The sequence below is a fragment of the Gigantopelta aegis genome, chromosome 9 (genome assembly GCF_016097555.1).
Source record: "Gigantopelta aegis isolate Gae_Host chromosome 9, Gae_host_genome, whole genome shotgun sequence".
In the NCBI taxonomy this organism is placed as follows: domain Eukaryota; kingdom Metazoa; phylum Mollusca; class Gastropoda; order Neomphalida; family Peltospiridae; genus Gigantopelta; species Gigantopelta aegis.
This window is the reverse complement of record NC_054707.1, coordinates 6,047,530-6,074,621: the sequence shown is the minus strand read 5'-3', so window position 1 is coordinate 6,074,621 and position 27,092 is coordinate 6,047,530. Positions and strand designations below refer to the sequence as shown.

The following is a 27,092-nucleotide window of genomic DNA, read 5'->3' as shown; positions in this document are numbered from 1 at the left end:
CTTTAATAGAATGATTCTGTGAATAATGAATACAGAGACCCTGCATAATCGGCATATAATTCCATTGAGCTCTAAATTACAAACGACGTTTATAAAATATTTTTTATTTAAAAAAAGCATGAGATTATAGTAGCAACGAGTGAGACGGATTGTTATTACAAATGTGTGAGACTCGCGCCAAATGTGTGACATTTGACAGGTATGCAATAGTAACATGGCTAAAATGCTACACACTAAATCAAGAAATACACCATGGATATAACTACTACAACCCATTACTCAAGTAAATCAGAAACATTTAGGGGTGAAGCTGATGGATTCAGACATAACAAAGTGTAACTATCCTTGTTCTGTACAAAAATGGTCATCCTATTTTTAAATGGGACAGGACAGTATATACCATGGCTTTTGATTTACCATATACCAGAGCCATACAAATGTAGTTTCAAACTTTTGAAATGTTAAAGAAACGGTAAATATATATATTTTTTTTAAATTTAAAATTAAAAAAAAATTACCATAACAAAATCATTTTATTTTGAGATCTTGATACAAAAGGGTAAAATGTCTTTTCCTAATATTGACATATTTGGTCTATTATAAAGTTCTATTAAAAAAGCATGCATGCCAATATTTCTAAGTACTCTCAACATTATACTATATCAAGTATAAATATAATTTATTTAAAAAAATAACCTAATTAATCTGAATAAACCACCGATAAATAAAGTTAGCTAAGATTGCATTGTTTTCTATCACATTTTTGCTGAGCATGCATAATAATGCATGTCGCAATAATAAAAAGACATTTATCACTGAAAATGTAAGCATACATTATTCTTGCAATTGAAAGTAAGAAATTGTTTTGCCAGTAAATACAGCTGCTGTGTAATCTGATGTTATTTGCCGACTAAACACATGAAGGCAACACTAAAAAGTTCTTCACAATTTCAAAAACAGTTTACTGTGCCCCTAGTTCAAAGGTTCAGCATGTCATTTCATCATACAATGTGCATAGCACAAATTCATCCTACAAAATTTAGAAGAAAACTAATTATTTACACATATAATGAATGCTAAAGAAAATTAATTGTATATAACCTGGACAAAGTTGGTCAAAGAAAAAAACATGATATTAGGGGTTTTTTTAATCTTGGTTGAAGCATAAAATTTAATATATTAAATTGTACAAATGTTTTATATTACAGATAATGTATTGCATCTTACAAATACATGTATATTGCAATAATTATTTTATTTTTTTTGACATTTGAAGACTGGTTTTTTTCCTGTGGCAGAATCTATAATTTTAATAAACTGCTAGCAATTTCCCTATCTTCAATACCATAGCTAGTTCATGCACTCACCAACTGCAAAGGTTGAAAGCAGTTGGCTAATTTGTATTTTAACTTGGCAAAATAATTTTATGTCATAACTGACATTTTGTTAGAAAAATCACTGGGTTTCAGTAATTTTAGAAGTTCAATAGAAAATTTGGCAAAAGTTTCTGTACAATCCGATCTAGCCCTGAATACTTTGAATATTTTGCCACAACATATTTATTTTGCTTATTTTAGATCTATAATTTCCAAATACATGAAGCATAATAACTAAACTGCATATAATAGTTATGATATAATATTATTAGTATTAAAAAGACACAATTGTTTGCTGATTGGCACACTTATATTAGTGCATATATACAAAGCTTTACAGCAGATGAATCACTTTTTATGGACGGCTTAATTTAATGGCTACTAAAAATACAATTTTTTTTTTTTTATCACAAAGCATTAATACTGAATTACATAGCATCTACTATAAATAATTCTTTTTAAAATAATCTTTACACCAAAAGGACTTGTTTTATTCCTAGTTTCAGAACTGAGAATGGGATGGGACATGATACAATTGAAAATTCTACAATAGGATGGACAAGTGGATGGGGTCTTGCTACAAGTCCTTATGGTTTAATATTAGACTAAATAAGTTCAGCATTTAAACACACCCTTTTTTATAATTATAGTAACTCGATGCTAATTTTTTTTACAGTAATTCAAAGCTCAAAATGCCACTCAAAATACACAGTATGCGTTCTGATAATCAACTTCACAAGCAGCTTTTGGTTTCCATCTTATTTCTGACAGTATATTTCAGATATATCAAGAATTCTTAATTGTTAGAAGTGATGATATATAAATCTTATGTTTTTATCCATATCTATCTCAAGTCTTCCATATTGCTGTTAAAATGCCACAAGTCCAATTTTGAGACTCATTTTCAGAACTCTTTCTCCATTTCTACCATTTTCTTCTATCATGAAATATAATAAAGTAAGATGGTTTTCCATTCCACAAACTAATTTTGACTCCAGTATTCGGTGAAAAGGATTTAAAACATTTGGCATTTAAATAATTTTTGTTAAAGAAATCATGACTCCTTTGTCATAAGGATTCTACACATTACTTTCAATAATCATTAAAAAACCCCAAAAAACTAATATACTTGCATCTTGTGTTGTCCGTTATTAGTCCGATGATAAAATGAATAGAATATATTTTGTTATTGTGCAACTTTTGCCAAGGTACATGATGATTCTGAGGATATGTTACAATGGCAAGAAATTTCAAACAAGCAGATCCAGCAAATTTCCTATAAGTGTGTATAAACGAAATCCCATTGATGGCAGTAGTAAAATGTGGCTACAACTGCTGCTACACACAGCATTTCAATCACCATGGATATTAATACTACAACTTACTCCCTTAAAGTAAATCAGAAAAAAACTTAGGGGTTAAGCTGCTAGTTTTAGACAATGGAAAGCATCTTTGACTACCCTAGTTCTGCACAAAAATTGACATTTTAAATAGGGCAGAACAGCACATAATATGGCCTTTGATATACAAGTTGTGGGGCACTAACATGGTGAGAAAAAACCACAGAATTGGTCCACTGAGGGCATATGATCCTTTGACTCAAGCAACTCGGGCGAATGCTCTACCAACTGAGCTAGATACTGGCCCCTGTCACCCTGCCAGTCGCAGTCTAGGACATTGCGTGAAGCAACTAGTCGACCAGCCATGGGTACCCATACTAAAGTACATGGAATGTCAACAGTATACAATGCCAAACAGCCATTTAAATGCAGTTTAAAAAAAAAAAAATTGATGGCCATGAAAAATGGTTCACTAATAATGTTTTTTTTTTTATTGTTATTTAAAAACCCCCACCAAATCCCAAAATCCACCATAACTAATAATTTACAACATTTTATTTTGAGATCTCTATACAAAAGGGTAAATATTTTTTTTTTTAACATGGACATATTTGGTAATGTATAATAATGTTCTATTTAAAAAAAAGTAAGCATGCCAATATTTCTAATTACTCTGTTACTCATATATCTAGTATAAATATAATTTATTTAAAAAAATAAAAACCTAATTAATCTGAATGAACGACTGATATATAAAGTTAGCTAAGACTGTATAGTTGTACACCAGGTGCTGCAGAGTCTGAGCTCGGATCATCGGTACCGGGTGACTCTGAGCTAGGCAGGTCTTCTTCTATCACAGTGGTTGTTTCACTGAACGACACTCTCTTGAACCTCTGTGAGTCGTGAGAGTGGGCCGATGACTCATCTCTCGCACTCTCCTCTGTGACTGTTGATGAATTCTGGTCTGTAGCATCACATCCTTGTGGTTCTGGTCTCATGCCATCTTCTGGGTTTTCCCACAGCTTTGGTGAGAACAGCTTCCGCTGTCTAGACTCGACATATTTTGGAACGCCCAGTTCTGGGGAAAAAGGCAATTTCAGTCCTGGGACGCTGGAATCTTGTTCTCCGTTCTCCTTGACTGCTTTGGGGTGAGGTTTCGCACTGGCTGGTCGTCGTGGTGATTTAGACATCTGTAGAGAAGGCACGGGGGCTGGAGCTGCAGACTTTGGTCTGGCAGACAGAGAGGCTTTAGATCCAGACACTTGAAGGAAGTTATCGGACTTAGCATCTTCAGTTTCTTCAATTTCTTCATCCTCAAGACTACTCAACACTTCACTGACAAGTCTATGTGTTAATTCATCTAAATCATCAGGATTATACGTTTTATTTACATCAACATCAGTGACATGCCTCTGTTCCAAATTGGCATCTCTTCGTACTAGTTCTGGATTAGATTTGGACATTTTGTTTTGTTTAGAAAGATCTTTGCGTCGTTCGTTATTAGAAATTTGTTTTTCTTTTAACCACTCATCGTAGGACTTTCTAACTTTGATTTCCTCTCTTTTTACTTGTGTTTCCAATTTCTTCTCTCTTCTCCCTGCCTGTTCGCTATTCTTGTCTGGTGTCTGCTGCCGAACCCTCAGCCTGACCCTTCCAAGGACTGGTCGTTTGTAGACAAACTTGGTTGTTGGAGGGTGAGGACCATCTATCTGTATCTTTTGTGCCTGTGTTGCTTGCTGTTTTTCATCCTCCTCTAGTCTTCTCTTATTCAATTCTATTTGCACATTGTCTGCAGTTTCCTCTCCAGCAACCGGGAGTTCTGATGCTGACTTTGGCTTCATGTCAGCTGCAGTGGTTCCTGGTCGAACAACATGTTTCGTTTTGTACAGTGGTGGAGCAGGGGGATAGTTAAAACCTTGTCCAGAAACCATGGTAACCTTATAGGCATCTTGCATGGTTCTTTCCTGCATCTCTTGTTTTTTGTAACATCTATCCTCTTTTTTCGTTTTTATTGCCTCCTGCCTTTTAGCTTTCATCCACACCTCAACCTTCTGTTGGGATTCCATGTGCTTCTTCTCCTTCTCCATTGCAATAGCTTGTTCCTTCTTCCGCTCCTCTCGCTTCTTTTTACGTTCCTCGACCTTCTGCTTCCTAATTAGAACATTTTTCCTTTTCAGCCATTCCTTAATAGTCTCATTATCTGTGTCCTTCAGCTGGTAATCTGAGTGTGAAAATCCACCATGTTGATGACCATGTCCATCAGATGCAGAATCGCTGTCAGCAGATTTGCTTCTAGGTGAATCGGAAAAACCATTTTGCCGTCTGCTTCTAGGTGAGTAAGACCTGTTCCTCACGCCGTTACTATTGTTCCTGTTGCTGTAGGTGGAGTCTGTTTTACCGCTGCCTGGCCTCAATGGTGTTCTCTCTCTGGACTGATCATGTCTCGTAGGAGCGGCAGATTTTGGTCTGGACCGTGAGTCCCTGAAATGTTCTTCCTTGCTAGGGGCTGCTGACCGGGGTCTCAGGTTGGAAAACCTGCGCTGGTTTGTCACCTGAAGCATCCTTATTGTGCTGTAGGCATGATCGCTTTCTGATCTCTCCGGCGGGTCATCTGAAAATATAGTCATGTCAAAAATAGTCAAATGTTTTGTTGTTATCTTTTTGGGGTTCTCTAATTTAAAGAGGTTAATTTATGTGCTTAATATGTTTTAGTGATTTACTTAAAGTTTCTTGCAGGTTCATTTTTATGCTGGATAATAAAGATGTTAAGAGCTTAATTTATGTGCTTAATATGTTTTAGTGATTTGCTTAAAGCTTTCTGCAAGTTCATTCCTTTGCTGCACAATAAAGAATTTTACACAGCAAACTTGGTTTCCATAATGTGCACTGATGCACTTTACACTAGAAGTGGATTTTAAAAACCATTAACCTTTTCGAGTCAGTGCTGGAATGGCATCATGGACTGAGGCTATTTGTAATGATAAAGTAATAGCAGCCGACAGCACGCCATAATGTCCATTATTGAATTGATGGCACACTGCATGCTGTCACACCCACTGATCCCCTCAATGCCCCTTGAATGCATGCATTTCTGACAACTAGGATAACACAAGTAGGATGAGTCTCAATGCTATTATATGACATGTCGTGACTCTTACAATATACATACAAATGGAGCCAAACCAAATTGACCACCGACACTACAAGAAATACAACCAAACAGAAGTGGAAGTGAAGTCCAACTCCCATATAACATATGGACTATGTCTGATGTCATAACAGAATGTTGAAATTTGTCTTGGTCATTTCGTGTGTCAATGGTACGAATCTGTTATATCCAGTTTTAATTTGGTCTACACAAAACAAATAACAGACCTCACCATTTAAGAGGAGCTATCACTCTTGCTCCAAATCACACCACCGAGCCATTTAAGATAGTCAAATCCGGTTATTTGCATACCCACGGTGCAGCTCGATCATATGCAATTAACCGGGTTAGTCGATTAACCGATAGTACTGATATTACCAGAAAGCTAAGGGGAGCTAACAATCTAAGTTCTTCAACTAGTCTTAAGGGAGTGATGTGAAGCAAGAGTGATAGCTCCCTCTAAATGTTGAGGTCTGACATGACTCTGACTTACTACTGTGGGTTTGTCTGGACACATCTCTCAGGACCGGCCTCCCACTGGGGGGAATCCCGTGACTGACGCTGGCGTACTGCTGCCGTAGGACCTCCATCTGCCGCAGGTACTGCCGCGACACGTCATGCTGGCTGATGCCTGTCTGCACCAGCTCGCGGAGCTCCTCGTACTTCTGCTGCAGTCGCTCCTCGTAGAACAGGTTCGGATTAATATCCAGAGACCGGAATTTGCGAATCTGAGCCCGCTTGGTCAGCTTCCGACGTTTCTGGTTTTGTGTCGAGGGTCCCTGATCACTCATGATCTCCTGCCTGTCACTCACAGAGTCCTGGTCTGTGCTTTCTTCCTTCTTGCTGTACCGTGCGTTCTGGTGGTCACAGTTTTCCTGATTGACAGATGCCTGTTCACCACTGTCTAGTTTTCCATCTTCGTGTTCCCCGTTTTCCACCACCACAAATGCTTTCTTCACCTTTCTTTTCTTCTTCCTTGGTTTTGTTTTCTTCTTGATCCCAGAATCTTCACTCTCCACTTTAGAAGTTTTTTCGAAACGTGAGTCATTTTCTTCTTGAATATTATGTCTAAGACGCTGCTCTCGGTACGGTTCTGATTTTTCTTGAATATTATTTCTAAGATGCCGCTCTCGGTATGGTCCTGATTTTTCTTTTACCACCGGCCATGAATCTCCACCACTTTCCTCTTCTATCTTCTCCAACACTACCTCTCTCCCATTTTCTTCCTCGTTCTCAATTAGCTGTCCACCTTTCAGAAACTGCTCATACTTTCTGTTCACCTCCTCTTCACTCTCTTGGGAAATGCCCACAGTGTTTCCCATCTTGTTCATTACAGAGCCTTTCACAGACTCTTTGCATAAACTGCTGTCAGTTTTGCCGTCTGCTGTTATGTCAGTTTTGCCGTCTGCTGTGATGCCAGTTTTGAAGTCTGCTGTGATGTCAGTTTCGACGTCTGCTGTGATGTTCTGACTCTCCTCAGCAACTCCTCCACTGCTAGCGCCGTCCTGTCCTGAACCCGAATCAGCTGCCTGTTCACTCTCTGTCCAGTCGGACCCGGAGCTGGAGTCACTGCCCTCGCTGATGATTCGTTGTAGAAGATCTAAAGATTTGTTGGCATGGTAAGTCATACCCTCATGATATGTAGGACGCACATGTTCATAGTATGCTCACCTGAAACAAAAGGAACAATGTTTAGTACTATTATTAAAATGACTTCATTATTGATGATAACGATGATGATGTTGATGATGGTGGTGGTGGTGATGATGATGATGATAACGATGACGATGATAATGGTGGTGGTAGTGATGATAGTGGTGGTGGTGGTGATGATGATGATTTGTAACCAATGAAGGTTCAAACATGCTACCCTGGGCACACAGTGCTGTTATATGCAGGGCCTTACACAGGATGTAAATGTTGATTTTTTTCTGTTGTTTTAGTTTGTTTGTTTTTGTTGTTTGTTTTTTGTGTGTTTTTTTGTTGTTATTTTATTTATTTATTTATTTATTTTTAAAAACAATTTGGGGTGGTGGTGGTGTTTCATCAGTTAAAATATAAATCTCAGAATATAACCAAAAAATAAAGTATTAATAAATCTTTTATTGACTTATGAACCTTTACTTTGTCTTGACAAAACACAAACTCCAAGAATTTAACTCTAAATATGTAAATACCCACTATTGCCCAGTCACAACAAAATATATTCATTTATGGACTGTCTGCTATTTATTTTTAAAATAACAGACAATTCTTAGATTTAAATTTGAAACATGCTTATTAATAATATGGGAAGACAAGTCCATATTTTACTTTTATTTTTGATTTTGGGGTGGTTGTTTTGTTTGTTCTTGAACAATAACACTCAGTAATACAATGTACCCATATGACTTGAAGTCATCAAACATTATCATTATGTTAATTGTGAAATGAACAAAATCATGTTTCTATGGCTAGGCCATAATGATTATAATGGAAATTTGATTATTACACATTTGTAATCAAGTTCAAATATATACTCAGTCTGTGTAGAATATTCATACATAACAACCTCAGCTTGAGCAGACAATTTACACGGCCAAGTGGAGAAGCTGTATACAAGTTAGTTAACACAATTGTTTTAAGCATTATTATTTGAACTACGTGTATTTGTCTCTTTTCTTTTAAAAGTCTGTCTTCACATATTTAATAACCTGGCTCTACTACATTATTATTTGTACAATATGTAACTGTTTTAACAGTCTTTAAAACATTAATAAATGAGCAATAAAGAAATGCCATCAAGGGAGTACATATGTGTTTGTGAACCTGACCAAGTATATACTCGTACATCTGTGTGCTTGTGTTATGTATAAGAAAGTGCTGTGTGCACATTCAGGCATGTGTATCTGTTGGCATGTTATCATCCCAACCATATATCAAAGGTTGTGGTATGTACTGTCCTGTCTGTAAAATAAGTAATATGGAATGTGTGTGTGTGTGTGTGTGTTTTCACACAAGCATAAAAATACATGCTACTAAATGTATACCAAGATTTAAAAGCAATCTTAAACATTTATTACATACCTATTCAATCTTACTATAGTTATAAAGACATTTTCAAACTGCATGATAAATTTATCTTGTATCACACATATGTGTGATCTGGACTTGAACTTGTAAATGGGGAATTCCCTTTTAATTTTTACTGGAGTTAGCGCCTTTTTATTACTGACTTTGATTTACAAATTATATCACATCATATTTGAAACATTATACAAGATTGCCACAGAGTATGATTCTTAACATTAAATAAATCCATGAAAGGATGATTGATTAATAGATTTAAAAAATTAAAAACCATTTTTGTAAAAAATACAAGAATGGATTTAATAAATACAGAACTTCACATATGTTGTTTTCGCTTCCTATTTATTGCACTCATTTGTTTTGCGCAAGAACATACCACTCGACTGCTACGTGGTCTCATGGTATATATTCTTGTGCAAAATAAACTTGTGTAATAAATAGGAAGTAAAAACAACGTATGTGAAGTTCTGATATTTACCATAGTAGTACATCTTTAGACAGAAATTTAAATTGTAATTCTAAGATACGGTTACAGATTCCAAATATGTTTTAAAATTTAGTATGCATGGCCGCTCAAGTGCAACTGTTACTACAATTATGACATAAAGCTGTATCTAAATACCTATATTAACATATAGATATGGAATAGTTTTACACTTTGTAACTTCAATACACAACAGAAAATAAATAAGCAACCAAAATGTAGCAAAATATATTTTCTACGCACCTGTAATTTTCACTGTTACTCCTAACTATTCCAAGAACACTAATACACACATATTTACACCAGTGTGCAAATGCATTCTGCTTCACAGCACTGGGTATGGTAATCACTATTAAACTAATCTTGCTGGGAACGCTTGACTGGTGATGTGGTGTACATAATGTATTAATTACATAATGGGGATCGTCCATGGTTGGATCGGTAATTCTTTGTTACATTATCAATAACTCAGTTCACTTACACTGTGCATTTGGCCTTTTACACTACAGTATTAATAATATGTACGGTATCACTTTTCAATGAATAGCCAACCCGGCACATTTCACCTTTTACACTACAGTATTAATAATATGTACGGTATCACTTTTCAATGAATAGCCAACCCGGCACATTTCACCTTTTACACTACAGTATTAATAATATGTACGGTATCACTTTTCAATGAATAGCCAACCCGGACCATTTCACCTTTTACACTACAGTATTAATAATATGTACGGTATCACTTTTCAATGAATAGCCAACCCGGCACATTTCACCTTTTACACTACAGTATTAATAATATGTACGGTATCACTTTTCAATGAATAGCCAACCCGGCACATTTCACCTTTTACACTACAGTATTAATAATATGTACGGTATCACTTTTCAATGAATAGCCAACCCGGCACATTTCACCTTTTACACTACAGTATTAATAATATGTACGGTATCACTTTTCAATGAATAGCCAACCCGGTACATTTCACCTTTTACACTACAGTATTAATAATATGTACGGTATCACTTTTCAATGTATAGCCAACCCGGACCATTTCACCTTTTACACTACAGTATTAATAATATGTACGGTATCACTTTTCAATGTATAGCCAACCCGGCACATTTCACTTTTACACTACAGTATTAATAATATGTACGGTATCACTTTTCAATGTATGGTCAACCCGGCACATTTCACCTTTTACACTACAGTACCGGTATTAATAATATGTACGGTATCACTTTTCAATGTACAGTCAACCCGGCACATTTCACACTACAGTATTAATAATATTTACGGTATCACTTTTCAATGTATAGTCAACCCGGCACATTTCACACTACAGTATTAATAATATGTACGGTATCACTTTTCAATGTATAGTCAACCCGGCATATTTCACACTACAGTATTAATAATATTTACGGTATCACTTTTCAATGTATAGTCAACCTGGCACATTTCACCTTTTACACAATTAAAGGGACAGATCCTAGTTTCAACCCATAAAAAATTAACACAAAGTTTAGTTAATCTACAAACCTGTAACACATTTGGATAAAGTTACAATTGAGTGAAACATGAGTCTGTGACTTTGAAATAGTGAATTACCCTCTAAAAATAGATTAAAACTCGACTCCATAACTGCTATTTCTCAGACGCACATGCGTTTTAAAAAATATGAGAAATGCATTTTGCGATATTAAAAACACCAGGATAACAAAAAACATTTTGAATGTACGGAAATGGATAATCTACACAATACAATGTAAGTAAAGTATGATTTCAGTGATCATAAATGGCTCTAGTAGTAAAACATGCCTTAGTGTTTAAAAACTAGGGCATGTCCCTTTAATAATATGTATGATATCACTTGCCAGTGTATTGAACCCACACAATTTACATGTTGGTGTAGTGCAATTTACATTTAGGAACCAATAGCCAATGTTTCTTTTTGTGTGTTAGGGTGTCGTGAAACATTCATTCATTCATACATGTAATTTACATTGGTGTATTGCATAATAATATATTTTTTTTTTTTTAAACCTGTTGCTGCAATTTTTTTATATTGTTTTGGATATACAAAACCATTTTGACAGCATGGTTAACAACGCCTAACAACAAGGAACAAAACTGATAACAAAGGTAGAGATTTATTTGTACCCAGAACTGATGTGACTAAATCCATAACATAAAACCCTATTGAAAACTCTACACAGAAACCACTATGCAGGGTCTACCCATTCACGGTTGAAAACTAGCAGACCGGTAACACTTTTTACCATAATACCTCAGTTAGTATTATGGGACTCTTTTACCAATAGACAACAAAACTAAAAGGAAAGTTGTCTTGTGAGTGACAGACATTAAACGTACTATGGATCTCAATGCCTTATTGATGTTATTTGTACATGTATGTCGAAAAGAAATTCTTCGCATGGTTTAATTTAGAGCTATATTGTATTTATAATACTAAAACAAACTTGGATACAAATGTTTCTTGAGGTTTAATATAAAGGTACAATGAATATTATACTTTGTGATAGTCAAACAAGTATTTAAAAAGAAATATTTCTAAAAGTACATTATGTTTGTCACAGTTAAGCAAGTGTTTAAAAGAAATATTTCTCACGGTAAAATGTACATTATATGTGTGATCGTAAAACAAGCATTAAACAAGAAATATTTTTGTTCAACATATTATCTACAGTCGAAGTATTAAAAAGGAAATATTTCTAAAGGTATAATGAACATTATTCTATTTCTATTATCTGATAAACATTTTAAATACAACACATTCAAATAAAGGGGTGGGGACGATATAGTTCACTGGTAAAGAGGTCACCTCATGTATGTCTGATCTAGGATTGATCCCCATCGGTGGACTTATCGGGCTATTTATTTTTCATTCCATCCAGTGCTCCACACCTGGCATAACAAAGGTTACTATCCTGTTGATAGTAAGGTGCATATACAATAAAAGATCCCTTGCTGCTAATAAAAAAGGTGTATAAGTTAGTTTATTTTGTTAATCAATCGGCCAGTTTGTAAAATATTTTAAAATTCAGACATAAAGTCTTAGAGGAAACCGGATACATTTTCCTCTTTTATATGCACTTTCCCACAGAGAGGACAGCACATACCACAGTCTTTGACATACCAATTGTGGAGCACTGGTTGGAATGGGAAAACCCCCAATCAGAGAATGAATCACACTGAGGAGCTTAGATCATACAAATAAAGTACCTCAAGCAAGCGCTCTATTGACTGATCTAAATACAAAAAAAGAGTAGCCCATAAAGTGGTGGAGCAGGTTTCTTCTTTCATTATCTGTGTAATCCTTAATCACATGCGTGATGCCAAATGACCAGACATAAACATGTGTTGAGTTTGTCATTAAATAAAACATTTCTTTTTGTATTTCAAATAATATATAAAGGGTTTATTGCAATCAGGCCTGTTAGCAAGTTGTACACTAGTTAAGTAGGGAGAGACACCCAAGTCACTTTGTTGCTTTAGTTACCAGTAATAAAATGACAATACAATTTCTAAAACGTATTTGAATATACTGTGTAGGACAAATATCTACTAAAAATATAAAGTTTGTAAATTCTTTCACATAACATAACAGGCCCACTTTTTTTTCCTTATAGGGCTTTGGGGCTTCGCACAAACATTTTATACAACCATAAAAATGAGCCCCCCCCCCCCCCCCCCCCCCCCCCCACACACACACACACTTTGAAAATCTGTTCTACGGGCCTGCATAAGGTGTGCAAGTTATAATATTTTTTGTAGTCGGTCACTTATGGCAACGTGACAAATCAATACAGGAGAAAGCCGTAGAGTTTGGCTTTCTTAGCAGCTGATCAATGTTCTTTGTCACTCTCAGTGGATTTACCTGCACTTTTTCAACCTCCAGGCTTTTGTTACCCAACACAAATTACCCGATTTACAACACCAGACACTTTTCATTAACAGTATTCTAATTTACTTGCATGAAAGGCTGTGCTTAATTAATTCTATTTTCAGTCCACCCAACTCATAAAAATTAATGCCTCCCTGCATGCTACTAAACCAACAGAGGTTTTTAACGAACACTGAATCTTTAATTGAGGGTTACTGTAAATCATAAAATATTAGCGATCTTAAAATGTAGCGAAATCCCAATAAGTGACATATTAGCAACATAAAAGTTTAGCGAGGTCAACATATCAAACACTTAAAAAATTAAGCTTAAAGGGACAGACCGTAGTTTTTAAACACTACAGCATATTTTTTTACTATTAGAGCCGTTTATGATCACTAAAATCAAACATTACTTATATTTTATTCTTTATAGTATCCATTTTCATAGAACTGAAGTTTTTCTGGTCATCCTGGTCTTTCTAATACCCCCAAAAATGCATTTTTCATATTTTAAAAAACACACATGCGCCTGAGAAGTAATGGTAATTGATTCGAGTTCTAGTCTATTTTTAAGGATATTTCCTGGTTTCAACATCACAGACTTTTCTTTTTCTCTATTGTAACTTTATCCAAACGAGTTACAAGTTTGTAAATTAACTAAACTTCTATTTCTAGTTTCAGCCAGTGCTCCACAGCTGGTGCAATAAAGGCTGTGGTATGTACTATCCTATCTGTGGGATGGTGCATATAAAAGATCCCTTGCTGCTAATAAAAAATAGTAGCCCATGAAGTGGCGACAGCAGGCTTTCTCTCTCAATATCTGTGTGGTCCTTAACCAGGGGACAATATTTCGAAATCTGAGGGAACTGGAAGTCGGTTCACGTGGTTTTTACCTAGGTAACCAATTGTTCGGTTACGTGAATTATATTTGCGTAACACTTGGGTTACCTGATCGGTTACCTCAAAATTACGTTGAAATTATATTTTAAATACATAGTTTTTAGCTGAAACATAAAGTTTAAACAAATACAAAAGAAAACATTTAAAAAAAAAAAATGTCTTTAATACTTGCTAAAGTTAACAATATTATAAAAGAATTGAATATCAGAAATTTTCTTAGCATTACGCGTGCCAAAGGCATGCCCGAGCGGGGATATTCAGGGGGCCTCCCCCTGTGAAAAGTTTGAAACTCAGGACGCCTGTAGATGCAATCTGAGCCTTTTCGAAGGTTTTTTTTTTTTTTTTTGTAATCTTTTTTTTCGAGTCCGTTTTAAGAGGATATTTTATAGAACAATTACAGACAGCCTCGACCTATTCCCGGATTTTGTTTTTGCATTACGCACATGCGTACTGTATGCGTAATGGGCGCTATGCCTTTGAAATATATACATAATCATTTGGAGGGATTCCTTTTTGCGTTTTGCGGTGGCTATGCTACATTCACTTTATCGATGGTACTTCTATACTACAGTGATGTTCCAAATGTTGTTTTTTTTAAAGCTCAGTATTTTTCAATTTTTGTGACACTTTTGGATTCCTGTTTACGTTAAAACTGTTTTTAACATGTGTAAAATTATAGGCAATCCAATATTATGTCTACATATATTCCTTAAGAGATAAAATAGCAGCAGATAATTTAGCCATCCCCAGTGGTCTGAGCAAATTTTTTTTAAATGTTTGGCTCGACTCTATATTGAACATTTACTTTAGACTGGTTGCAAATTACAACTTATGAAATATAACGTTGTTTACTGATTTGCTGCGCATCAAGTATCTAAAATTCAGCATAAAACATTTGTCGAAATACTAGTAGTATGTCTGCGTGAATAAACGTCTTGTAATCGTGAAGTTTGCAAGTTTTAATTTCTGAACGTTTACAGGTCATGACGTAACCAGTTTGCGGTTCGCGTAAATTTAACTTTGCGTAACCGACACGTGAACAGAACGGCGGTTCGCGTGAAATATTGTGTCCTGCTTAACCATATGTCTGATGTGATATAACCATAAATAAAATGTGTTGAGTGTGTCATTAAATAAAACATTTCCTTTTTCTCCGGGTTAAAACTAGGGTCTGTGTCTTTAAGATGTCGGACCAGTAGAAATAATACTTTTGATAATATACATTGACCTTATCATACGACGCTTATGTACTGTGCATGCTAACACATTATTGTTATTTGCTTTCCTTTTGGTTTAATCAGTAACATTTAATCATTGTTATCTGTCCAATTAATCACTAACAAAACAATCACATTAAAAACAAATTGGAAAACTCGAGCGTCATGAAGTATTAGCGTCTTGTATGGCCTCGCTAAATATACTAACATTTTATGCTCGCTAACATTTCCTGATTTACAGTCTAGAGGGAGGCATGTCCACACCACTTATACTAAAATTAATTTTAAAAATGATAGAATAGCTGATATAAAATAACATAGAATGCACCCAAGAGCATCTACAAGTTCAAAAATCTTCTAAAGACTATTTAACAATTATGTAATGCAAAATTTGGCATTTTTACATTATTTTTCTCCATGTAACATTCTATACAACTAATAAGACCACCCTCCCCCTCTAAGATTATATAACACTTGACATAATGACAAAATTTGACCAATATTATTCAATTATCTGTTTGCATTTGTCTGTTTTGTTCGGTAATAAATAATGTATATAAAACCATCTGTTAAAGAATAAAATACCATAGCAATGATTGGCTGCATTATACTTTATATGTATAAGAATGAGACAGTTGTTTAGAAAATATTACGCCACCCTTGACAAACTATCCTCTATCTCCCAAATATTTTGTAATATATTCCATAAAACACCTCCTCCCACAGGCAACATTGTGTTCAGTATCACGTGACAATTCACTGCACAAGTTTCAGATATTGCTACACAATTTTAAAACATTAACAGTATTTGCTAATTAATTTTCAATTGACTGGAAATATTGCTAAACAAGATGCTCCCTGTCCTAAAGCCTTACACAATAGGTGAACATCTAGTCTCAGAGAGGAAACCTGCTACATTTTTCATTAATAGCAAGGGATTTGTTTTTTATATGCACCATCCCACAGATAGGATGGCACTTACCATGGCATTTGATATATACCAGTCAAGGTTCACTGACTGAACAAGAAATAGCCCAATGGACCCACCAACAGGGATTGATTGTAGACTTATAGTGCATCAGGCGAGTGCTCTACCACTAGACCTTGTCCTGTCTTTATTACCTGGTACCCATTGGGCTATTTCTCGCTCCAGCCAGTGTACCATGACTGGTATATCAAAGACAGTAGTATGTGCTGTCCTGTCCCTTGCTGCTAATCGAAAAGAGTAGCCCATGAAGTGGTAACAGCAGGTTTCCTCTCTCATTATCTGTGTAGTCCTTAACCATATGTTTGATGCCATATAACTGTAAACAAAATATGTTGAGTGTGTCCTTAAATAAAACATTTCTTTCTTTTTTCATTACCTAGTACAAAATTAAAAACTACTATGTGTCTGGATATAATATAATCCATGGTTTAATTTGCAAACAATAGTTTATTTCAATTATTTAAAAATCAATTTTATATATTATATATATATATATATATATATATATATATATATATATATATATATATATATATATATATATATTGCACCTACAGTATTTAGAATCAATATATAATTAATAGATTTATCTTAGACTAAATCCAATTTACTCATAAATTTAGTTTTTTTGTTTTTTAATGAGCTTTACTTATTGATTTTTATAGTGGTATCAATCACTCTTTCAAGCTACCCTTTAGAATTGTGCCCAGTAGCGGAGGTTTTCGTCTGTGCTGGGTATCATTAAGCGTTTGTTCATTGTAGTTCCAGCATGCTATAGAATGGGCAGCTATACTCCCCACAAAAATTAAGCAATTTGTGATTTTTTGTTTTGTTCTGTTGTGTTTAATGACACCACTAGAGCACATTGCGTTATTAATCATCAGCTATTGGTAATTGTTTACATATAGTCTTAGAGAGAAAACCTGCTACGTTTTTCCATTAGTAGCAAGAGATCTTTTAATTGCACCATCCCACAAACAAGACAGCACATACCATGACCTTTGATATACCAGTCGAGATGCACTGGCTGGAAAGAGAAATAGCCTGTTGAGTTCACCACAGGTATCGAACCTAGACCAATGACCCGTTGAGTTCACCACAGGTATCGAACCTAGACCAATAGCCTGTTGAGTTTACCACAGGTATCGAACCTAGACCAATAGCCCGTTGAGTTCACCACAGGTATCGAACCTAGACCAATAGCACATCAGGTGAGTGATTTACCACTGGGCTACGTCCCACATTTATTACCTAGTCACAGGTGTAGGAAGGTGCCAAATAGTGGGGGGGGGGGGGGGGGGGGAAACACACACACGTAATATAAACTACCGTATATCTTCGCCTATAAGTCAAAAAAATTTCACCCAAAAATTATTTTATAACTTGGGGGGTCGACTTATAAGAGGGTAAAAAAATTTCACCCAAAAATATTACCGTTTTGGGGATTATTTTACAAGTTTTATTGTTGAAGTATGCCCTGTATTTATACTCAAATATGTTAATTTGACACATTTGTTTTTTATAACCTTTTTGTTTTTGGCATTAGAACGGTTTTGGTTATGCAAAAAAGCGTGTGATCTCACTCACATACCAAGAGAACAGTCCACTTAGTTAAAATAACAGTCATCACTAATAGCAAAAATGTAAACAATACTAACTACCTGTTGCCTGAGTTTATTTTGAAATCTGGTCACTGGCATTAATGGTTGTTCAAACAATGTTTTGTCAGTGATTAACTTCATGAATATTATTGAGCTTTCCCTTAAAACAGCTTAGACAGTAGACTGATATCTGCAGTTCACTAGAGCAATAGGGACAAACATAAAAACCAGTGTGCTCTTGCAAAATATGCTGGGACAGTGGGCACTCCTAACATGTTTTATACTTTAATAAATAAATAAAAATAACAAATATTTTGTCCCTAAACTAGTATAAAAAACGTAGCACCCTAATTTATTAATAATATTGGCCTTTTACAGTTTTACAGTTTTACAAAGAATGACCTGGATGCTCCTGTGTTTTATTTTAATAAAAGTAAAGTTTGTTTTATTTAATGACGCCACTAGAGCACATATTTTTTATCTTATCATCGGCTATTGGACATCAAACATATGGTCATTCTGACACATAGGCTACTCTTTTACAACAGGCAGCAAGGGATCTTTTATTGGCGCTTCCCACAGGCAGGATAGCACAAACCATGGCCTTTGTTGAACCAGTTATGGATCACTGGTCGGTGCAAGTGGTTTACACCTACCCATTGAGCCTTGCGGAGCACTCACTCAGGGTTTGGAGTCAGTATCTGGATTAAAAATCCCATGCCTCAACTGGGATCCGAACCCAGTACCTACCAGCCTGTAGATCAATGGCCTAACCATGATGCCACAGAGGCCGGTTTGTTTTAATAAATGTGATCATGTCTACTCTGAAAAATAATAATGACAGTAATATAATGATCACATTACTTTAACATTCAAAGAAAAGTTAAAGTTTGTTTTGTTTAACAACACCACTCGAGCACATTGCTTTATTAATCATCGGCTATTGGATGTCAAACATTTGGTAATTTTAACAGTCTTAGAGAGGAAATCTGCAACATTTTTCCACTTGTAAAAAAGGATCTTTTATATGCACCATCCCATAAACAGGGTAGCACACATCACAGCCTTTGATATACGTGGTGCACTTGATGGAATGAGAAATAGCCCAATGGGTCCACCACCGGTGGGGATTGATCCCAGCCCAGCCGCACACCAGGTGAGCACTTTACCACTGGGCTGTCCCAACATTCAAAGATATCATAAAGTTAAAAGTTTGTTTGGTTAATGACATCATTAGATCACATTGATTAATTAATCATCGGCTATTGGATGTCAAACATTTGGTAATTCTGACTCGTAGTCATCAGAGGAAACCTGCTACATTTTTTCTAATGCAGCAAGGGATCTTTTATATGCACTTTCCCACAGACAGGAAAGCAAATACCACGGCCTTTGACCAGTTGTGGTGCACTGGCCGGAACGAGAAAAACCCCAATCAGCTGAATGGATCCACCGAGGTGCTTTGATCCTATGACTCAAGCACCTCCAGTGAGCACTCAACTGACTGAGCTGAATCTCAACCCCAGAGGGGCACTCTATTACTGACTGAACTAAATTTTGCCACAAAGATGGCACAAGTGTTACCATATATCAGTGATATGAACACTCCATCCATCCATCCTCCATCCATACATACATTCATTCATCCATCCATCCATCCATATATTCATCCATCCACCAATCCATCTATATATAAAAGTTTGTTTGTTTTGCTTAACGACGCACTGAAGCGCATTGATTAATTAATCATTGGCTATTGGATGTCAAACATATGTCTTTTGTCCAGTTATGGTGCACTGCTTGGAATGGATCCACCGAGGTGGTTCGATCCTGCGACGCAACCACCTCAAGCGAGCACTCAACCGAATGAGCTAAATAGCACCCCCCATCTATATATATGTCCACTTATAATACTAATCCTACTACCAAACTCTATAGATTTACAACCATGGCAAAATTACAATGACATTGTAAATAGCACATACATCGGTATGTAACAAATATAACCATAGGATATCTGATATACCATATACAGTCTGAAACGTGCATCAATAATTTACTAAAAATATTTATATACACGACCAAAATACAATGACATTGTTAAAAGCATATACCGGAATGTAACAAATATCACCATAGTGCAGTATATCTAATATAACATACAGTATGAAAGTTGTATCAATAATTTACACACTATATGTATACTATGTAGGTTATGTTCGTGTGTAGATCTGTAGGAAATTTGTCGCTCCGTTGCCAGTGGTTCACGCCTTTACATGTAACAATTATATAAATAAAATACTTCGAATACATACTACATAGGTATGTGACTTACTTACCAATCAAAGGAAGAAGATAATGACACTAATTGCGTCACAACATCATCAAAATAGAATCGCCGCTAATCACTTGCCACTTACAACGGCACGGGTTAACGGAAGACTCCTACATGATAGCATGGGCCGAAACACACATGGACTACTGTTTACCGTTCCTGTGGCTACTATAAACAGATCGGGCTGTTCCAATCATTGGTTGACCTCCCTTGAGGTTAAGGATACTAAGGGCGAATACAAAGGTAATTATTTCTTATTTTATGACAAAAAACAAGCGGAAGATTAGAAAAATGTTGTAGTTTGATACTTTTAATGACCATTGAGTAAGGATATATAGATAGGGAATAGCGTTGGAAGGAAATATATTTGTAAGAGGGCGTGTTTACATGTCATACAAGTTGTATATTGCATGCGTCCATAGCGACTGCTATCAGTATGGCGGCTAGTCAAAACATTTAATGAATAATGTTATAAAATTGTTTAACAAAAGAATACACATCAAAGAGTGTTCTTTGTAAATTGAATGCTTTGGGTACACGCATACCGGACTCATTATAGAGATATCTTTTCAACAAACAACAAAATATGCATGTCGGGAGAACATTACGTCGAAGACATTAGCAGATAGGCCTACTGAAGGAATGTAAATTTGCAGATCGTTACTGTTTTTATCTGAAACATGTTTTGTTTCGAATCAACATAAGGACAACAAATATATACAGGTAAGAACTATTGCATGCGAGATACTTAGTAATTTACTTATAATATATAATTTTAGTAATTTACTTATAATATATAATTTTAGTAATTTACTTATAATATATAATTTTATGAATTTGTGTCAGTTCCAGGCCCGTAGAAACCGGGGACCAATAAATACAAATAAAAATATGGCTTGTGCCCCCTCTCTAGAGATCGACTGTGCACCCCACCCCCTACTGGAGAGTGTGCCCCACACTCCAGATATCGATCATAGGGGCCTGAATTACCCTACCCCCCAAAAAACCCCAGCAACCCCCCCCCCAAAAAAAAAAACAAAAAACAAAAAAAAAAAACACAAAAAAACAAAACAAAACCCATTATCCAGAAATGATCACTTTGAAGTGATGGTGTGTGTGTGGGTGGATGGGTGGGTACGGACGGTGGTGAGAAAACGAACCATTTATGTTTTTAAGCCTAATATCATTACCATACCCGATACATACTGGTACGTGTATTCACGCTAGAAGTTATAGCCACTTGTGGCCGTTCAACATTTACGTAACACTCGCGGGCGGGGGCGGGGGTAACCCGAGTATTCTGACAAGAGCGTCATAACCGTCCAAAATGTCCGTCTAACTCTCTTACAGTCAGAGTACTCGGGCTAGTGTGTGTGTGTGGTTATCAGGAATGCGTTATAAAATGTTATGGAAGTGGAGTGGGTGTTTGTCAAGAGTTACAGGGCTAACGTTTTCAAAACAGTTGTCTCGTATTTTTATGTATAAAATAAAATGCAGTCATTGCTATTTCGTTCTTTGAAAAGTGATTTTCCATCTAGATAGTATTTATTACCAAACTAATCACGTGAATAATTACCCACATTAATAATCAATTCTGTATTCATTTAATATGTAACATACGAGAACACAAAATAGTATAATAATCAAATGCATAACGGCTGTAGACAACTAGTCTTCATTTCACATAAAAAAGTTAGTTTGTTTTGTTTAACGACACCACTAGAGCACATAGATTTATTAGTCCTCGGCTATTGGATATCTGACATATAGTCTTTGGGAGGAAACCCGTCACATTTTTTCCATTAGTAGCAAGGGATCTTTTATATGCACCATCCCACAGACTGGACAGCACATACCACGGCCTTTGGTATATTAGTCGTGGTGCACTGGCTGGACGAGAAATAGCCCAATGGGCCCACCGACGGGGATCGTTCTTAGATCGACCGCGCATTAAGCGAGCTCTTTACCACTGGGCTATGTCCCGCCCCTTCATTTCACGTAAAGTTCCCATTATTTATATATTTGTATGCTACCCATCCTTGATAGAGTTTGTAAGGAATTTCCCTGTATGCCGAAACATTATGATCAAAATAGAAATTTGAACAGTCTGTCTTAAGATAAAATTTAAACACGTGTCATAAAGCAATGTTTGTTTTGTTTAACGAAAATACCAGTTAAAGTTTGTTTTGTTTAAAGATATCACTAGAGCACATTGATTTATTAATTATTGGATATTGGATGTCAAACATTTGGTAATTCTGACATATAATCTTTGGGAGGAAACCCGCTACATTTAAAAAAAACAAAAAAACAAAAAAACAATTGAGTTAAAATTTCGACACCACCCTCGCATCCGCGCCTTATGGTAACAGAGCTGATGACCAACATCTTTGTAGGATATTCCTGCAGTAATGATGCCTATTGTTCTCCAACTTTCGTTGTTAGATAATCTGTTACGAGCTATGTTGAACAAGAATAAACAACTATAGGCTAAACTTAGTGCGTTTTTGTCAATCACGGGTGGCTTGTTGCACGTGCAACGTGTACGTGCTCTACGTGCCAAAATCGCTAGCAAACATTCACATCTTATCATCGTGTCACTACTGAAATTATTTTACCTACATTATATAGGTCGCGCGACAGTGTGATAACTTATTTTGAAAGTTCAAACGAAAGTTCCAAAATACAGACATGTTTTTTTTTTCGTTTTTTTTAAAAATGTTCATGAACCTTCAATAGTAGTATGACGTCACAGCGACACTATACGTCATAGTTCAGCGTGAATTCGTTACAACACGTGTGTCACTATTAGTATTGTTACAGCATTGTTTATTTTTAAGCATACTGTGGATATGCTCTCATAAAGTGACATCGCTATCAATATGTTTGAAGTGACTACTAACTGTTGTACATTCACATGATCATTCACATGATGGGGCATCAAAAATCTCAACAGATGACAGTCATTATGGAATGCCAAATTCCAAATTGTTGGCATACACTTTTGTACATGTAGTATGAAAGAAGCATATATGTAAGTATATAAAATGCATAGAACATAAATGTTCCATTCTTAATGTGCACTTTCTAAAAAAATGACAGTATTCTTTTATGAAGATGTCTGCTCACCTAGTTTGAAAATATAATTTCTCCATTTTTTTTTTTTTAATCATACATTCATACAAAACGAAAACTAGTAGAGCAGATCCCCATTTTGGACACCTGTGACAATATTTATAGATAAAGTACAACATTTTGCTATTTTTGTCAATGATTTATAGGTATTACTGTACCAATGGTGGCAGCCTCAACCTTTGCATGTAGCTGTTTTAATGTAAAGCTTCATTTCTCACAAACTTTAAGTCCGAGATCAATGCAGTTTTGTTAATGTTTATCTCAGTATTTGTTAAATTTATAAAAACGTATTAAGATTTTAAAAACCCCCAAAACTATTGTCCTTTTCACAGTGAATGCCTTTTTTCGTACTATGAAATTTAGTACAAGTTATTTATTTCTGAGCCAATTGTTTTCTAAATTGCACACAAAAATAGTAAAATAAAGAAAGAAATGTTTTATTTAACAATGCACTCAACACATTTTAATTACGGTTATATGGCATCAGACAAATGGTTAAGGACCACACAGATATTAAGAGAGGAAACCCGTTGTCGCCACTTCATGGGCTACTCTTTTCAATTAGCAGCAAGGGATCTTTTATATGCACCATCCCACAGACAGGGTAGTGCATACCATGGCGTTTGATATACCAGTTGTGGTGCACTGGCTGGAACGAGAAATAGCCCAATGGGCCCACTGATGGGGATCGATCCCAGACTGACCGCACATCAAGCGAGCGCTGTACCACTGGGCTATGTCCCGCCCCACAAAAATAGTATGTTTTTGTTTTTCCAAAACACTTTTACTTTTCTTCTTACGTAAAACCAAACTGAAATTATTTACCATTTGTTTTTTTTTGTAGGATGGGATGGACTATAGATTAATGGGGGACAAATAAAAAATATTTTTAACCCTACCAAAATAATGGCATTCTATTGCAGATTGAAAAAAAAAAAAATTCTGAAAATATTTACAAACTGTAATTCTATTTTTACAGACAATACAGACTTGTGGAGGAGGTGTATTTTGTATTTACAAAGTATAATTTTCTTTCTTCCAGACTCTAACTGTAATAATGTCGCTGACAGCCAGGATGCCGACTCGGCACGAACGTGAGATGCTAATGGGGAATCTCACCCCACATTACACGGGATTCACCCCCCGCCCCATCGAGCAGCTGTCCAGAAGGAAGAAACCAACATCATCGCTGGACATCGAGTTACAGCACAGGTTACGGATCGACATGGATGAATGCACACACAGGAACCCGTCAATTCAGTATCGACTGTGGCTGGAGGCAGGCAAGCACAGCCCTCCGTTTCCTGAGAAACCCGATCCGTGTTATAACAGCAATGTTTGGAGAAACTTCCGCCGTCAGTTCGGTTTCACCACGAGTGCAGTGGGACAGAAAATACCGAATGTGATTGCGGCAATGTATCCGCTGAACATACCAAAACCGTCCAAAGTTGGGAACGAGACATTTGTGAAATATATTCAAGAATCGAAACTGTTTGAAAATGAGAAATTTAAGAAACTGGCAGTTCAACGAACAAGGACAGATTTGGCGGAGTTTAGGAGACTGAAAATTCAGAGCGAGGCAAGGAATCCGCCTATAGATCAGGATGGTAAGACGAATTGCATTTCCAGATTAAATCTTTTCTCTTCAACTTGTAAACCTTTACCTATTTAGTTTGATGATATATTTCAAGTAAAATGAGTCACCCCATCTCATCCCATTCCATCCAGCTACTTAACTATATATATCCATCCATCCATCCTCTCATCCATCCATGCACCCACCCATCCATCCATTCAACCTACCCACCCAAAATATCCATCCACCCACCCACCCACAATCCATTTATCAAAACCCAGCCACCCAGCAATCTATGCAATAAACCCAAAGACCCTCCCACCCATCCATCAATACCTACCCAAAACCCACCCACCCATCCAAACCTACTAAAACCCACCCATCCAAACCTACTAAAACCCACCCACCCACACACCCTCCCACCATACATGCAATAATTCATTCATTCATCTATTGACTTACAGAATATTCCTTATTCCCTCTTCTTTTTTTAAACATTTGCACCACTGTCTTTCAGGAAGAATTCTACCTCCAGAGAATTTCAAGAAATACGCAGACCGGTTCGTCATTCCCCCACTGGTGACCTCGCCCTCCCCATCCCCACGCCTGCAGGACCTTACAGACAACTCTCTGGAGCACCGGTCGAGTTCCATCTCGAAGCCGCCGCTGTGGAAGCTGACATTTGCGCTGAACCACCCGCGGTACGACGAGCTGAGGAAGGAGATTGAGAAGAGGCAGATGAAGGTGCAGCGGAGTGACTCGCACACAAGAGTTATCCCCACACCCAACTCGTCACACGGAGACTGAGCGGCGCCCTCTGGGGCCAGATTCACACAGCTGTCTGAAAGAGATTGTCCTGAGTTGGCTGCCATTGTAAAATGTTTCCGACTAAAAATAATCTTTAAATGGCCCATGAAGTGGTGACAGTGGGTTTCCTCTCTCAATATCTGTGTGGTCCTTAACCATATGTCTGACACCATATAACCGTAAATACAATGTGTTAAGTGAGTCATTAAATAAAACATTTCTTTCTTTCTTTTAATGGCTTAAATGAGACCTACGTACTAAATCAGGGAGCATTTTGTTTTCAAAATGTTGATTATTGATATTTGTTTTAAAATTGTGTAGTGATCTCTGAAACTTGTGTTGCAAATCGCAATGAAATACTAACAAAAATTTCCCCTGTAAATAGATCTACTTAAGACAGTCAGTCACAGCTGGCCTCAACGTGTAGTCAACAAGCAAACAAAACGAAGACATACTAAATTTGGTTTCTTATTTAGAATATCAGTTATTGAATTTTTTTACTCTTCATCCTAAAGATTGTAAGTATCCCAAAAAAAAAATAAAAAAAAAAAATAAAATGCAATGTGTCCCAGTACAAACTCTAGCACAATCAGAAATGCAGTTGATATACAGCCACTGATATTTTATACAGAAAAATTTATTTAATATGCAATTTCAGTCAATAAAACGTCTCTGTTAGTCGGCAAAATCTTAATTAACAATGGCAACGAACTCAGGACTGTCCCGTATGTGCTCTTTTAAGCACCATCACATCGTTATTGCAAGTATTTCTACATTGAACTGCGAGATCACAAAGTTACGAGAGATTAGTGAATTAGGCCCCACTTGTCACCGGCAGTTTTAAACTTAACGAATGGTGGAGAAAAGAGGCCAAATGCTTGCATACAGTTTGACTGGTACCATTGTCTTCTATCTCATCACGTTCATCCAATGTCAGGCAAAAAACCCAGTCTGGCGAGTGACTGTGATTGCTCATCCTTCTGAACCTAGGATGTGCTGAGAAGAAAATTGCTTTTAACTATAGTGAAGATAAGAATAAACTAAAAGACAAAATGTGTTTTATCTATAGTGTTAAAACATACTGGCTGCATCGTATTATCACAAATGAGCTTTAACTTGAAGACAAAATGTTTTTAACAGCCTTATTGCACATGGGTGTTGTGGTATTGTCAACAAATGAGATTAAACTTCAAGACAAAA

At 36.2% G+C, this 27,092-nt stretch overlaps 2 protein-coding genes across 5 annotated transcripts; one reads left to right on the top strand and one right to left on the bottom strand.

Moving 5' to 3' along the window:
* Positions 1-88: 88 nt before the first annotated feature.
* On the bottom strand, positions 89-23,116 carry LOC121380559 (trichohyalin-like). Of its 3 annotated transcripts, XM_041509429.1 has the most exons (4): positions 20,379-20,512; positions 6,987-7,535; positions 6,358-6,938; positions 89-5,327 (listed from the first exon to the last, which is right to left on the bottom strand). In XM_041509429.1, exons 2-4 carry the CDS (start codon positions 7,490-7,492, stop codon positions 3,475-3,477), a joined length of 2,940 nt encoding a protein of 979 aa, XP_041365363.1. In that variant the 5' UTR covers positions 7,493-7,535; positions 20,379-20,512; the 3' UTR covers positions 89-3,474. The 3 variants fall into 3 exon arrangements, with proteins under 3 accessions (XP_041365363.1, XP_041365362.1, XP_041365361.1); XM_041509428.1 differs by lacking the exon at positions 20,379-20,512 and adding an exon at positions 22,997-23,116 and having other exon boundaries at positions 6,358-7,535; XM_041509427.1 differs by having other exon boundaries at positions 6,358-7,535.
* On the top strand, positions 20,809-27,092 carry LOC121380561 (testis-expressed protein 52-like). Of its 2 annotated transcripts, none has more exons than XM_041509431.1 (3): positions 20,809-21,097; positions 24,552-25,116; positions 25,603-27,092. In XM_041509431.1, exons 2-3 carry the CDS (start codon positions 24,567-24,569, stop codon positions 25,890-25,892), a joined length of 840 nt encoding a protein of 279 aa, XP_041365365.1. In that variant the 5' UTR covers positions 20,809-21,097; positions 24,552-24,566; the 3' UTR covers positions 25,893-27,092. The 2 variants fall into 2 exon arrangements, with proteins under 2 accessions (XP_041365365.1, XP_041365364.1); XM_041509430.1 differs by lacking the exon at positions 20,809-21,097 and adding an exon at positions 23,179-23,408.

Excerpts from the sequence above, each read along its gene's own strand:
- LOC121380561 (XM_041509431.1), top strand. The coding sequence starts at position 24,567 with ATGTCGCTGACAGCCAGGATGCCGACTCGGCACGAACGTGAGATGCTA. Across the intron at positions 25,117-25,602 it reads TCCGCCTATAGATCAGGATG|GAAGAATTCTACCTCCAGAG; the intron begins GTAAGACGAATT and ends ACTGTCTTTCAG.
- LOC121380559 (XM_041509428.1), bottom strand. The coding sequence starts at position 7,492 with ATGACTTACCATGCCAACAAATCTTTAGATCTTCTACAACGAATCATC. Across the intron at positions 5,328-6,357 it reads GTCCAGACAAACCCACAGTA|ATGACCCGCCGGAGAGATCA; the intron begins GTAAGTCAGAGT and ends CTATATTTTCAG.